This window comes from Nelumbo nucifera, chromosome 1 (genome assembly GCF_055504915.1).
Source record: "Nelumbo nucifera cultivar China Antique chromosome 1, China Antique-T2T, whole genome shotgun sequence".
NCBI classification, from domain to species: domain Eukaryota; kingdom Viridiplantae; phylum Streptophyta; class Magnoliopsida; order Proteales; family Nelumbonaceae; genus Nelumbo; species Nelumbo nucifera.
In genome coordinates, this window is record NC_142649.1 from 61,149,649 (window position 1) to 61,161,883 (window position 12,235).

The 12,235-nt window shown below is 39.0% G+C and overlaps 1 protein-coding gene across 2 annotated transcripts in view; it reads right to left on the reverse strand.

Annotated features, from left to right (window-relative positions):
• Positions 1–2,690: 2,690 nt before the first annotated feature.
• LOC104594356 (uncharacterized) overlaps positions 2,691–12,235 on the reverse strand; it is a 31,490-nt gene continuing 21,945 nt past the window's right edge. Inside the window, exons 3-4 of one of the 2 annotated variants that reach the window (XM_088893106.1) lie at positions 11,588–11,999; positions 2,691–3,047 (exon numbers count right to left, since the gene is read on the reverse strand). In XM_088893106.1, coding sequence (XP_088749232.1) covers positions 3,041–3,047; positions 11,588–11,999 — 419 coding nt within the window. In that variant the 3' untranslated portion in view covers positions 2,691–3,040. Of the gene's footprint in view, positions 3,048–3,405; positions 4,055–11,587; positions 12,000–12,235 lie in introns of those variants that run through there. The other variant, XM_010254619.3, reaches the window with a different exon arrangement.

Sequence of the window (12,235 nt, forward strand, 5' to 3'; positions counted from 1 at the left end):
CTTTTCGATATTTTGTTAATTATACTTTCTATGTTAGTTTCATCCCTTTTATGAGGAAAGATGGTTTCAAAAAAAATATATATTAAGACTCTAAGATAGTGTTAGGCTCTACAATATCGCCTTTAGACTTTAACATTAGAAACTTGTAGGCCAAGGTTCAAAATATCAATACAGGATATCAATCGCCGACCCAAAACACCCCATGTTGGGACGTATCGGGAAGGCTCCAATACAGGCCGATGCATGACAAAATTTTGATCCTTGTTGTAGGCTGCACTATTTTGTGCATATCCAATAAATGTACAGTCTACAATTCTTGGTTCAAATTTCCTCTTTTTAGGTTCATGGATTCCAACTTTTGGTAAGCACCCCACACTATAAGAAATTTTAAATTTGGTTTATAACCCTTCCAGAGTTCTTAGGGTGTTAACACAATTTTCTTATGTAGAATTTTTTTTCGTAGAAAGCGTGCAGTTATTATGGCTTCCCCTCACATATTTTGAGGAAGACCAAAGCTTATTAGCAATAAAATCCTATTTTTCCTTTCTGCAACTCTATTTGATTTAGGAGAATAGGGAGTAGCGATTTCATATATTATTCTTGTATTTTCACAAAGTTTCTTGAGGGATAATGAATCATATTCTCCTCCCCTATCAATTGCGAGTCTTTTAATTTTCTTGCTTAATTGTAATTTAACTTCATTTTTGTACTTGTAAAACATTTCTTCAGTTTCATCTTTACTTCTAAGAAGATATATTTTAGTAAACCTAAAAAAGTCATCAACAAAGTCAAAAATAGTCCTATTTTCTTCATTTTCTTTAAGTATGGAACACTAATATGTCAGTGAACAATATAAGAAGTAAAAGCATTTTCATTCATGATTTCATACACATTCAGAACAAACAAACCATAACTGTAATGACCCTTCTTGGCAAATGCCCCATTTATGTTGAGTATAAGTTTATCGGACTCAAATGAGAGTTTTACTCTAACCTTATTGAGTAGGGAACCTGAAATCAGGTTGCTCTAGATGTTGGGAATATAAAGGACATCATAAAGGGATATATCTTCCCAAAAGTCACTTTTAAGAGAACCTTTCATTTGCCAATAACGGGAGTGGGGCTAGAGTCGCACAAGAAAACCTGCTCACCTTCCCTAATGGGAGTACAAGATTGGAAACAACTTCAGTTTTTGCAACTGTGTATTGTAGCCCCTGTATCCAAAATCCATTCCTTAGAAGTTGTTACCATATTAACCCCAGAAACAACCACTAAAGCCACGACATTTGATTCAGTCAAATTAATTGAATTTTTGTTATTGTTGCCATTGCCCAATTCTTCTTGTTAAGTTTGCATTGTAGAGCCCAATGTCCTTGATTCCCACATTTGTGATAGGCACCTTTATTCTTAAAGTTGGGGTTGAAGTTTTTCTTGAATTTCTTGCCTTGGTAGTGATGTTCTCTATTTCCCCTTCAGTCCTTTCATGTAAGGAGCTTTTCAATGAGATCCCCCAATAACAAATTGCTCTTGGAGTGTGATGCCTTCATTTTGCGGATCATTTATAATCAAATAGTAATCATGAATTTGTGATAAGACAGACCTCTCCTCAGTCATGGCAAAGGATAGGAGTTGCTAATGACATACTTTTGTCCCCAACATCCTCAATAATATATTTAGGTTTAAGAGCATTCCAAATTTCAGCAATAGTGGGGTACAAATGATAAACGTCAAACAAGTAGTTGGTCATAGCATTCAACGGTGCATGGTGACAGATTTTATCAATGAGAATCTAGGTTTGAGTGTGTGAAGATTTAGCAAGTCCATATTGGTTTTCTGGTGGTGAATCATCAAGTACGTAAGCAATTTTAGTAGCATCCATGTCAACATACGGAGCAAACAGAGAGAGAAAAGCAATTCTGCTTAAGCCTTAAGGTGCAAAGTGTGAATGAGGATGCTACTGTGAGTGTGTAAAAGATAGAAAAGTAAATGGAGAGTTAGAATGACTTATCGGATGCGGCGTGTTTGAAACACTGTCGCTAAGCTGAATTGTCTCCTCTATATCAAATCTTGTGTAATATAGGAATTCCGACATTCTACTCTAGGATTCAACGGCCTTCAAGGCACCCAAACAACAGCAATCCCACAACTTGGCAATGAAATGCAGAAGTGTGATGCAAAAAGGTTGAATGCAATGACTAGTTCGTGCATGGGTATAGATAAACCCACTTCAAACCTTTCTTAAAAAATCAATGTTTAAGCCAAGTTAAAAAGAAAAAATCAGGGTATGTTTAATTCTTTTACCCAAAATTAAAACCAATTTGAACATATTGGGTGGTCTAAACATTGAATTAGACCAGACCAGAATGGTCCAAAGTATTCATCTGCATCTGATTGGATTGGATCTGATCCATATGTAATGGACTCATGATCAGGTTGAACCAATATCCGGTCCATCGACAGCCCTACTTACAGATATCGTCAATTTCATTGCAGCTGCCAGCTGCTGCCACCATCAACCTTACCAGAAAATTAACTAATTGCCATGTCCATGCGGAATTGATAATGACTGAGTTTTAGTCAACTAAATTAATTCCTGATATTAATATCCCAAAATCGGGAGCAACCCATCCAGCCAATTCAGAATTCAAGCGCAGAAAATAACTACAATAGTTGCATCGATTTAGAGAGGGAGAGGAGTAACTACATACAATCAAGGATTGAAGTATTGATGCGATAAGACCTACATCTACAAAGGATCTCAATCTCTCATACCTCTTCTGGAACCGTCTTATTATAATAGTATAAAAATAATAAAAAAAACAAATAAAAAAGAATATCAATCCATATTGATACACACTGAATGAGATCATCGTATCGGAGCATATTAATATTTTAATCCTTGCATGGATTGCATGTTTGGTAAAATTCTGCATGCAACTGCTGTCAAGCCCAGGTAGATAAAAACAGTATCATCATCCACACCTCTGCTTGATGATGGCCAGCGGAGTAATGAGAAGATCTTATAGGGAGATGGTAGAGGCTCAGCTTCTGTCATTGAGAAACGTAAAAAATTAGTTAGTGTGGCAAACATTGTTAGCTCCATTTCCATGTCTAGCTCTACTTATCAAATATATATATTACACTCAAAATTGGGGGGTAGGAGGGATCAACTGAAAGGGCTTCCACCAGAGTTCAACTATTCAACATACAGGAACGCTAGTACCAGATGTTGGCACAGCTCGAGTTACCTGACCAAAGAAGGTTCAGATTCTGCAAACGAAATCGGAAGTAAGGATTGACCAATTTGGTTCAAATCAAGCTGCAACAAGGAACCCTTTTCATTGTTTTCAAACACAAACAAGGCTCTCATTAGAATTAAAAGATCATCCATAAGGCAAAAGATAAATAATTGAATTATTAGAATAATATTAGAATGTTGAAATGGTTCAAAAACAATGGAATAAGGGCCATGTAATATAACAACCCATGGCCCTGTATTGTATCATTATATTTAGAAGTTTTCTTAGCATGACATGAACCATGTCAATCTTTCTGGGAAAATGGTCTAGGAGCAATAAAAATTCCAAATCAGGTAACAGCGACCAAGCAATAACACCAGCAAAAATGTCAGCCTTTCTAATAGTTCTAGGTCTTAAAGCAATGTAAAAATAAATTAAAAAAAAAAAAGTGACATGAGAACTTTTTTAATGGCTTCATCCAAGATACAATCAGGACATCTTTGCTAATTAATTTCTTGAAGGGTGACAAGGGCTATGGAAAATATGCGTGCTGTACTGAGGTGAGACATGTAGAAGATCATTTGCTGCCTGACTGCCAATTAATTTAACAATCATGAAGGAAGTGCAGATTGAGATGCCCTCATTTCCATGGTTTTGGCCCGTAACCTCTCCATGAATTCTGGATTGGCTCTGAGTCTCTCCTTGACATACAAGGCTCGAGTCTCCTCCACCAGCTTATCTGCTTTCGCTGCCTCCTCAATCAAGGCAAGTAGTGTTCTCAAACAATCCTTCCTATTTTCCTCACGATGCTCAAACCTGAAAACAATTATAAATGAAAATGGTAATGGTAAACTATCTTGTCCCTGTTGCATGGAGTATGTAAACTATCCACACAAAGCACAGTAGGAAAGGAAAAATGGCAACAAATATACATTTTCCTCAAAATTGATACAATAACATCAATTCCAACGTTTCATACAAGAATTCCACTTTTCATTCTTGTTTCTTGCTCCTATTTCTGTTTTCCACCATTAAGGTAAAAAAAAAAAAAGGACCTCAATATCAATTTGAGAAAGAAGGAAAAAGAGAATTGCAAACTAGTCATGCTTGAAGAGAAACCCTCTGACAGAACTAGATTGTAGTTGGGCACAAATAGCAATGACATAAGTGGTGCAAAAAAAATTCCACAATGCCATTTTTCTTAGCTTTAAGCGGAAAGGGTTCCATAATATGTTTCATGTTTCTTACACTTGGACCAACAATCAAGAGCAGCCTTCTCTGGTAAGGCTGGACATATTTGTTATTTCCTCTGAATGGGAAAACTTTTTTTTCCCAATTCTATTCAAGAAGCCCTTCCAAGACCTGTGTCAGATCATGTGTCCCTGCAGAAGACAGGCACAACCTTTCAGATTGTAACATTGTTGGTTGAGGGTGGAGTTTGACTCCAACATAAAGAAGTGGTGGTCTGAAGCTTCTTTTGATGGCACCACAAGTCATGTCCTGAGCAAGAAGCTTCACAATCCGTTTGGTTGCTAAGGGATGGGATGAGAAGGGAAAATTTATTCTCATTTTGGCATTCTGGTGTTTGATTGCTGAGAAGGGAAAATTACTGTTCATCGTCTTCCTTCAAACTCAAACCAGTGGCGTGGACGAGGTGAGTTCCAATCTCCCCCTCATCTCTCTCTCTCCTTTTTCCTCCTCTCCCTCTTTCTTTTTTTTTCCTCTTCATCTTTTTCTTCGCTTGCCACTGCTACTTGAACCGGAAACTGTGAGCATGAATGCGAAGAAGATAACAAATCCCATGAACGAGCATGACTGGACAAGCAAGCTGAAAGAGAAAAAGCTTGCTGCGACATGAATACTCTTTTACCAAAACCCTCACAAGGCTCAGCTATTGTTTGACAGAGGGTTTTGCGCTGGCATGGACTGTTGTGAGCAGAAAAGGCTTGTTGCATGCGAAGAATGTCAAAGAAATACAAGAGGAAGTACGTAGAAAGGAAGGTCTGGAGGAGGCTGCTGCGTGTGTGGTTTCCTTTCTCACTCGGGTCGCATTGTTTCAGTGCGACCCCACGTTCCAAGTTTTGGGAAACAGCGCCACACTATTTCTCGCACCATTCCATCAAACAAACATGGGTTCCAAAGAATCTAACCCGAATATTCCATATTTCTCATCCGCGTTGCATCAACCAAACAGACTGTCAATGGCTTAAAGGAAAGATCAAGTTTGGACATAAGGAGAGATCAAGAGCCAATGAGATCGAAAAAGCTGAATGCCTAAAGACTATTGTTGATTTGGATTTAGAAGAGGAAGTGGGACCTCTGGGGGAGGACCTAAGGCAAAAGAGGTTGTTTGCTAAGAGGGATTATGATGTTTTGGCTTTTCAGGAGGTTAACCAAGTGGTTGAAAGCAGGTGACACCGATACAGCTTTCTTTTCACAAAACTGCCAATGCATAGAGAAGAGCCAATTCTATCAAGAGGCTGTTTCTTGATGGTCAGGTGATCGAAAAAGGAGGAGTTGAAAAGGCTATTGTTAGCTTCTACAATAACTTATACAAGGAGCCTTGTAAATTTAGGCCGAAGTTAGAAGGATTGCATTTAATTTGTCTTTCAGGGCAAGAAGTTGAGGAGCTTGAAAAACCCTTTACAAAGGATGATGTCAAGAAAGCTGTGGATGAGTTGGAAGGGGAGAAAGGCCCTGGATCTGACAGTTTCACCATCTTGTTCTACAAAATATATAGGAAATCATTAAACAAGATTTAGTGAAAGTTTTCGAGAGTTCAGCTGCTCTTGAGAGAAGCCTCAATGCAACTTTTTTCTCCTTGGTTCCCAAGAATGGAGCTGCAGAGCTGAAAGATATCAGGCCCATCAGTTTGATTGGAAATGTGTACAAGAATCTGGCTGAAGTGCTGGCTAGGAGGGTTATGAGTTCTGTCATTTCCATCTTTCAAGGTGCTTTTGTTTGCAACAAGCACATCCAGTGATCTTATAGCCAATAAGCTTATTGATTCAAGGTCTAGGAGTGGCAGGAATTGTTTGGTGTGTAAAGTCGATCTAGTGATGGCTTATGATCACATAAACTGGGCCTTTCTAGATTACACGTTGAACAAATTACACTTTGGCCAGAAGTGGAGGAACCGGATTACACTGTCAATCCTTGTTACTGGAGCAGCCAAAGGCAAGTTCAAAAGTTTGGCTTAGACAAGGTGACACTGTCACCCTTACTGTTTTTGATAGTAATGGAGGGCTTGAGTAAAATGACCGAGAAGCCTCAGAGCTAGGTCTTGTTAAAGGCTTTGAGGTTTGTCCTGGCGGTTCAAAGGTCATTTGCAGCTTTCTGATGACGCTCTTTTTTTTTGTGAGGCTTCACCGGACCAAGTTCTTAATCTCCGGTTCTTGTTTTGCTGGTTTGAAGTGGTTTTAGGTTTGAAAGTCTTCTAAAAGTGAGATGATAAGAGTTGGGGATGTTCTGAATTTGCAAGACTTGGCTGAAATTTTGGGGGTGCAAAACAGGCAGTTTTCCTTCCAAGTATCTGGGTCTTCGCTTTGGGGCAAAGTGCAATTCAACCAGTATTTGGAATCCTACTTTGGAGAAAGTTGACAAGAAATTAGCTTCTTGGAAAGCCAGATATCTGTCCAAATGGGGTAAGCTAGTTTTAGTAAAAAGTGTCCTGGCCAACCTTCCTGCTTATTTCATGTCTCTCTTTTTAATGCCCTCTGAAGTGGCTTTGAAATACGAAAAAAGAAAAAACAGACGAGGGATTTTCTGTGGCTAGAGTGGAAGGATTCTTCTAAATATCACTTGGTTAACTGGGATGAGATCTGTAAACCTATCTCTCAAGGACTGGGGGATTAGAAAAGTGAAACTGTTTAATTTAGCACTTTTGGGGAGTTGTTTCTGAGATTCTCTAATGAACCTCAGGAATTATGGAGAGTTTTAATTTCTGAAAAATATGGCTTCAATGATAGTGGGTGGGACGCAGATGGTTCACCTCTGCCTTATGGGTGTAGCATCTGGAAAGGCATCTACAGAACTTACCCTCACTTCATCAAGGGCATTTCTTATAAAGTTGAAAATGGAAGAAGATTGAAGTTCTGGTTGGACCCTTGGTGTCGTGATACTGCTTTAAAAGAGAGGATTCATTCTTTGTTTGTTGTGGCTGAAGATATTCAGATTTCTGTTGCCGATTGACTTGCACAAGAGGGAAATAGCTTAGTCTGGTTCCCTATTTTCGGAAGGAATTTTTTTTAGAAGAGTTATATTCCATTAATTCAAAGATCAGTTACATGAAAATCCCCTTAGAGAGGCACGAGGTGCTGCCTCTCCATACAGAAAACACAAAAACTACATCAAAAAGTGCATGACTGTTTAAAAGACACAAATTTTACAGTTGCGCCCAGAACAATGTTTCCCTATTTGTACCTTGTTTTGCCAAGACATCAGCAAATGCATTAGCTGATCTCCCAACCCACTGTACTGTTACAGACATATTCCTTGTCAGCCATTTGAATTTCTTTATCTCATTCTTGTAGTCCCACATAACATCCTCTGGATTATTTAACCAGTAGAGTTCCCAACACCCATTTCTTTTGCAAGAATTATCCTTGTATTGCATCTAACAGCTCTGCTCGAAAAGAGTTCCCAACACATAAAGGGCCAGAGTATAGTAAGACAGCCTCTCCAGCCTCTTTCCTCAGTACACCTCCCAAACCAGAGGGACCCGGGTTGCCCTGGCTACTTCCATCAAAATTCAGCTTCAAAGAACCGTGAGGAGGGGGGACCCAGCTTGTCATTACCTTTATCTTTGAGGACGAACAACTTGCTACTGATAACCAATCCCTCCAACAATCAGTAAAGGAGAAATGATCAAACAAATCCAAAGTCTTTAACCAATGTATTGCCCTATACAAAATGCAGTCCTTCAAGGCTTGACTGCTTCTCCCCTTTTCCTGGAAGATCCTAACATTCCTTTCTTCCCAAATTGTCCATAAAAAGGCTGCCCATGCACACCTCCACATTTTCCTTCCTCTTTTATGGGGCCAATAGAACATAAAAGGGTTAAAGATTGTACTTACTTCTATTGGCATATCCCATCTACACCCAAACAATGATAGAAGCCAAACCCAGAGCTCTACGGTGACACTACAAGATAAAAATAAGTGATAACAGTCCTCACCGTGAGATCTGCAAAGAGTGCACCAGTTTGGAGAAATACATAGGAAGGGTCTTCTCTTTTGTAAGTTATCCGCCATGCTTACTTTACCATGTCACACTTCCCAACACAAAGCCATAACCTTGGGGGGAACCAGTCTACACCAGACTTCTTTGGAAGAGAAACTTTGCTGAGAGGAGGTTTGGCACAGGAAATTAAAAAAGGAACCACAAGAAAATGACCCATTAGGGTGAATGGCCAAATCCTTTTATTAGGCTTCAAAGGATCCAACCAAACCTTATCGTGGAGACCAAGAGTAGTAGACAAACAATCAACTTCATCCTCCCTTAACCCTTTACAGAAACCAAAGTCCCAAGACAAAGACAACAAATTTAAAATTGAAGTAAGGACTTTTGAAATCACCTCTTTTTTATACAAAGAAATAGAGTACAAGGATGGAAAGAGGCCTTTTAGGGGAAGATCTCCAGCCCAAATGTCCTTCCAAAACCGAATAGAGTTACCAGAACAAGCATTATACCTGATACAACTGAGGAACTGCGAAAGAATTTTGTGAATTGCTTTCCAAGGTGTTGCTAGGTTAGCCCTCCTTGAAGCACCAGCATCTCATCCACTCTCTGAGCATCCATGAAGACTCTTCACCACTTCATGCCACAACCTATCTCGCTCCATAGGCCACCTCCACAACCACTTCCTTAACAATGCTGAATTCTTTTTAAGCACATTCCCAAGCCCTAATCCTCATTCCTCTTTGCTTCTACCCACAACCTACCAACTGATTAAGTGGTCTTTTTTCCCTTCTCCCAGTTCTCAAAGAAAATCTCTCATTAATTTTTCCAGTTTCTTCGCTTCCCTAGATGGTATCCTAAAGACAGAAAGGTAGTAAGTAGGTAAGTTCACAAGGGTAGCTCTTATCAAAGTGATCCTCCCACCCAAAGAGATGTAATTTTTCTTCCACACAGCTAATCTCTTTTCAAACTTCTCTATAACCGTGGTCCAGAACCTACTCTACCTAGGGTTTACCCCTAACGGCAGACCTAAATAGGACAAAGGCCAAGTAGAAATTGAACACTGAAGACAATCTGCAATAGCCTCAACCTCCTCAAAGTCTAGATTGACTCCAGCAATGCAGTTCTTTTCTAAATTGATTTTCAAACCGGACACTCCTTCAAAGGCTTTAATCATTTCTTTCAAGTTTCCCACCTTCTCACTAAAACCACCACCACAGAAGATCATCGAGTCATCTGCAAACTGCAAATGAGTTACTAGAATTTGGTTTGTGCCTAGTCTCCATCCCTTTATCACATCTTCCCTATCATCCCTAGTGATAATTCGACTGAACACATCAACTACCAAGGTAAAGAGAAAAGGTGAAAGTGGATCCCCTTGTCTAATACCCCTACTAGTTGGAAAAAAATCCCTTACCACTCCATTTACTAGGATGTAGTGACAAGAACTGACACAACCAAACATCCAACCACACCATCTTTCCCCGAACCCACACTTCCTCAAAACCTCTACTAGGAACTACCGTCAGAAGGAATTTTAATGACTGGGAGTTGGATCAGGTGGTAGAACTCCTTTGTTTACTTCAGAATTTGAGAATCAGCACCAGACCTGCAATCTGAGGATTCTAGATGCTGGAAATGGGCAAAAGCTTGTAGCTTTTCAGTCAAATCTTTCTATCTGGGGCTCCTTGGAGACGATCAGCAGCCTTTCCCTTTCAAGGCCACTTGGAAAGTATTAGCTCCCCTAAAAGTCAAATTCTTTTTATGGATGGTTGCAAAGGAGAAGTGCCTCACCAAGGAAATGTTGTTGAGGAAAGGTTTCACCTTGACAAACTTGTTTTTCTCTTTGTACAATTTGTATTCTGAGTCTTCAAATAACCTGTTCATTCACTGTAATTTTGTGGCAGTGGTGTGGTAGCATTTTCTCAGAGCAGTCAATCTGAGCTGGTGCTGGCTGGAGTCAGTCTCTTCCCTGTTATCTGGGTCAATATCCCAAGCATGTCAAAAGAAGGAAAGCAGGTGTGGACTCTATTATACTCTGCAGTTTTGTGGGCAATCTGGTTGGAAAGGAACAATCGGGTAATTAATTTCATAGTGGAAGAGCTGAGGAGCTGATTATCAATGTCTAATGATTTTAGATATGCTTTTTGTTCTGGTTCTGTTTTGAGGGTGGACGCCTTTGGGGGGTCATAATTATGGTCCATTTGTACAGCCTCTCTTTGTACAGGACTTTATACTGTTGATAATAATATAAGGCTTTACCTCTTAAAAAAAAATGTTTCATGTTTCATTTCCATATTCATTATTACCATATATTGGTATTAGGGCACAATGAACATCTAAATAGGTTGAGTTTAATTATCCTAAACAGGATTGCATGGACACAGACATGAGAATCAGGACCAAATACATGTGCAAGAGTCCGACTTGGCAAGACGAAAAAACAAAGACTCACAGAGACAAACTGATATTTTTTTGAAAAGTAAATAAAAAATTATTTAAGCAAAAAAAAAAGAAATACAAAGTAAGGTGTTAAACAATCATCCAAGAGAGAATACAACCCAACTATAAACCCCATTAACGACTCCCATAAACTACCTCTCAACATCACAAGAATTGGCCCTTACTACGTAACACCCCAACAAAAACCAAACTAGATTAACATAAACTCACAAACATGGCAAAAGCTTACCTGAATTCCTCACATCACCAAAAAAATCCAAATACAACACTAGAGATCCCTATCATAGTACCACAAGCCAAACCCAAACCAGTTGATTGTTGTGATTACTTCAAGGCTTTAGATCCTTGAATGATGTCATCTTTTATTTATATGACACATAAACACATACAAATTATTAATTATTAAAATGCTCCATATTTTGTTGAATTTTAACACTAAAAACCTATAAAGCACATTTCGAAGATTAGCTTTGTTACTTATTATCACTTTGTAGGAGAAAATGGCATTCAATATGTGCATTAGATGTTCATTTAGCAATGAGATAAAGAAAAATGCCACGTATAAGTGTTCCTCAAGAGTCCATGAAGTGTCAGACTCCAGCACACTGGCACTTCATCTGTTTCGGTCAGTCCATGCAACTCTGGTTAATAACATTTTCTGGTCCTAAATCATTTTTGCAAGAAAAATAAACAGTGCACATAACTTACCTCTCACTGGTAATTGTAAGTTCATCTTTCCCAGGATGGTAACGTTTTCCAACTAATTCTCTTAACCGCCGAAATGCATGCTTTGAAAGCCCAAGCTCTTTTACAGTGACAGAAAGTTTCACTTTTCTGTTTTTGGGGTGCCATGCATCACCACCAGGAGCAAAGACAACCCTTGTTTGCCACCTCAGAACTGGCCCCTCACCAGGTGGGTCATCAAGGTCCTTTTTCTTGTCTGGCACAGCATCATCAAACTGTGGGGGTCCTTCTGCCTCCATCATCTTTGCACATTCCAGAACCATCTTATCCTCGAATTCCTTGAACATCTGGTAAGCTTCTTCAGGTTCAAGCTCTCCCCTTTCACACATATCCCCAAGCTCATTAAACTTTCCTTCCACTTTTTGTTTTACTTCATCTGAAATCATGGAAAACATAAAAAATCAGTTATGCAGCTCCCAAGAATACATCAAAGAAAAAAGCGCACGCCAAACTGAAGTTAGATAAGGTGCCAAGACAAAATTGTTTGATTGAGATTTGGAGCATGACATAGAATTTATTATATGAACACAAAACAATTTTAATCACCATATATGCATGTTCTAGAGACTCAGGTTCAGGAAATTCGCAAAAATATGGAATACACAAACTTAG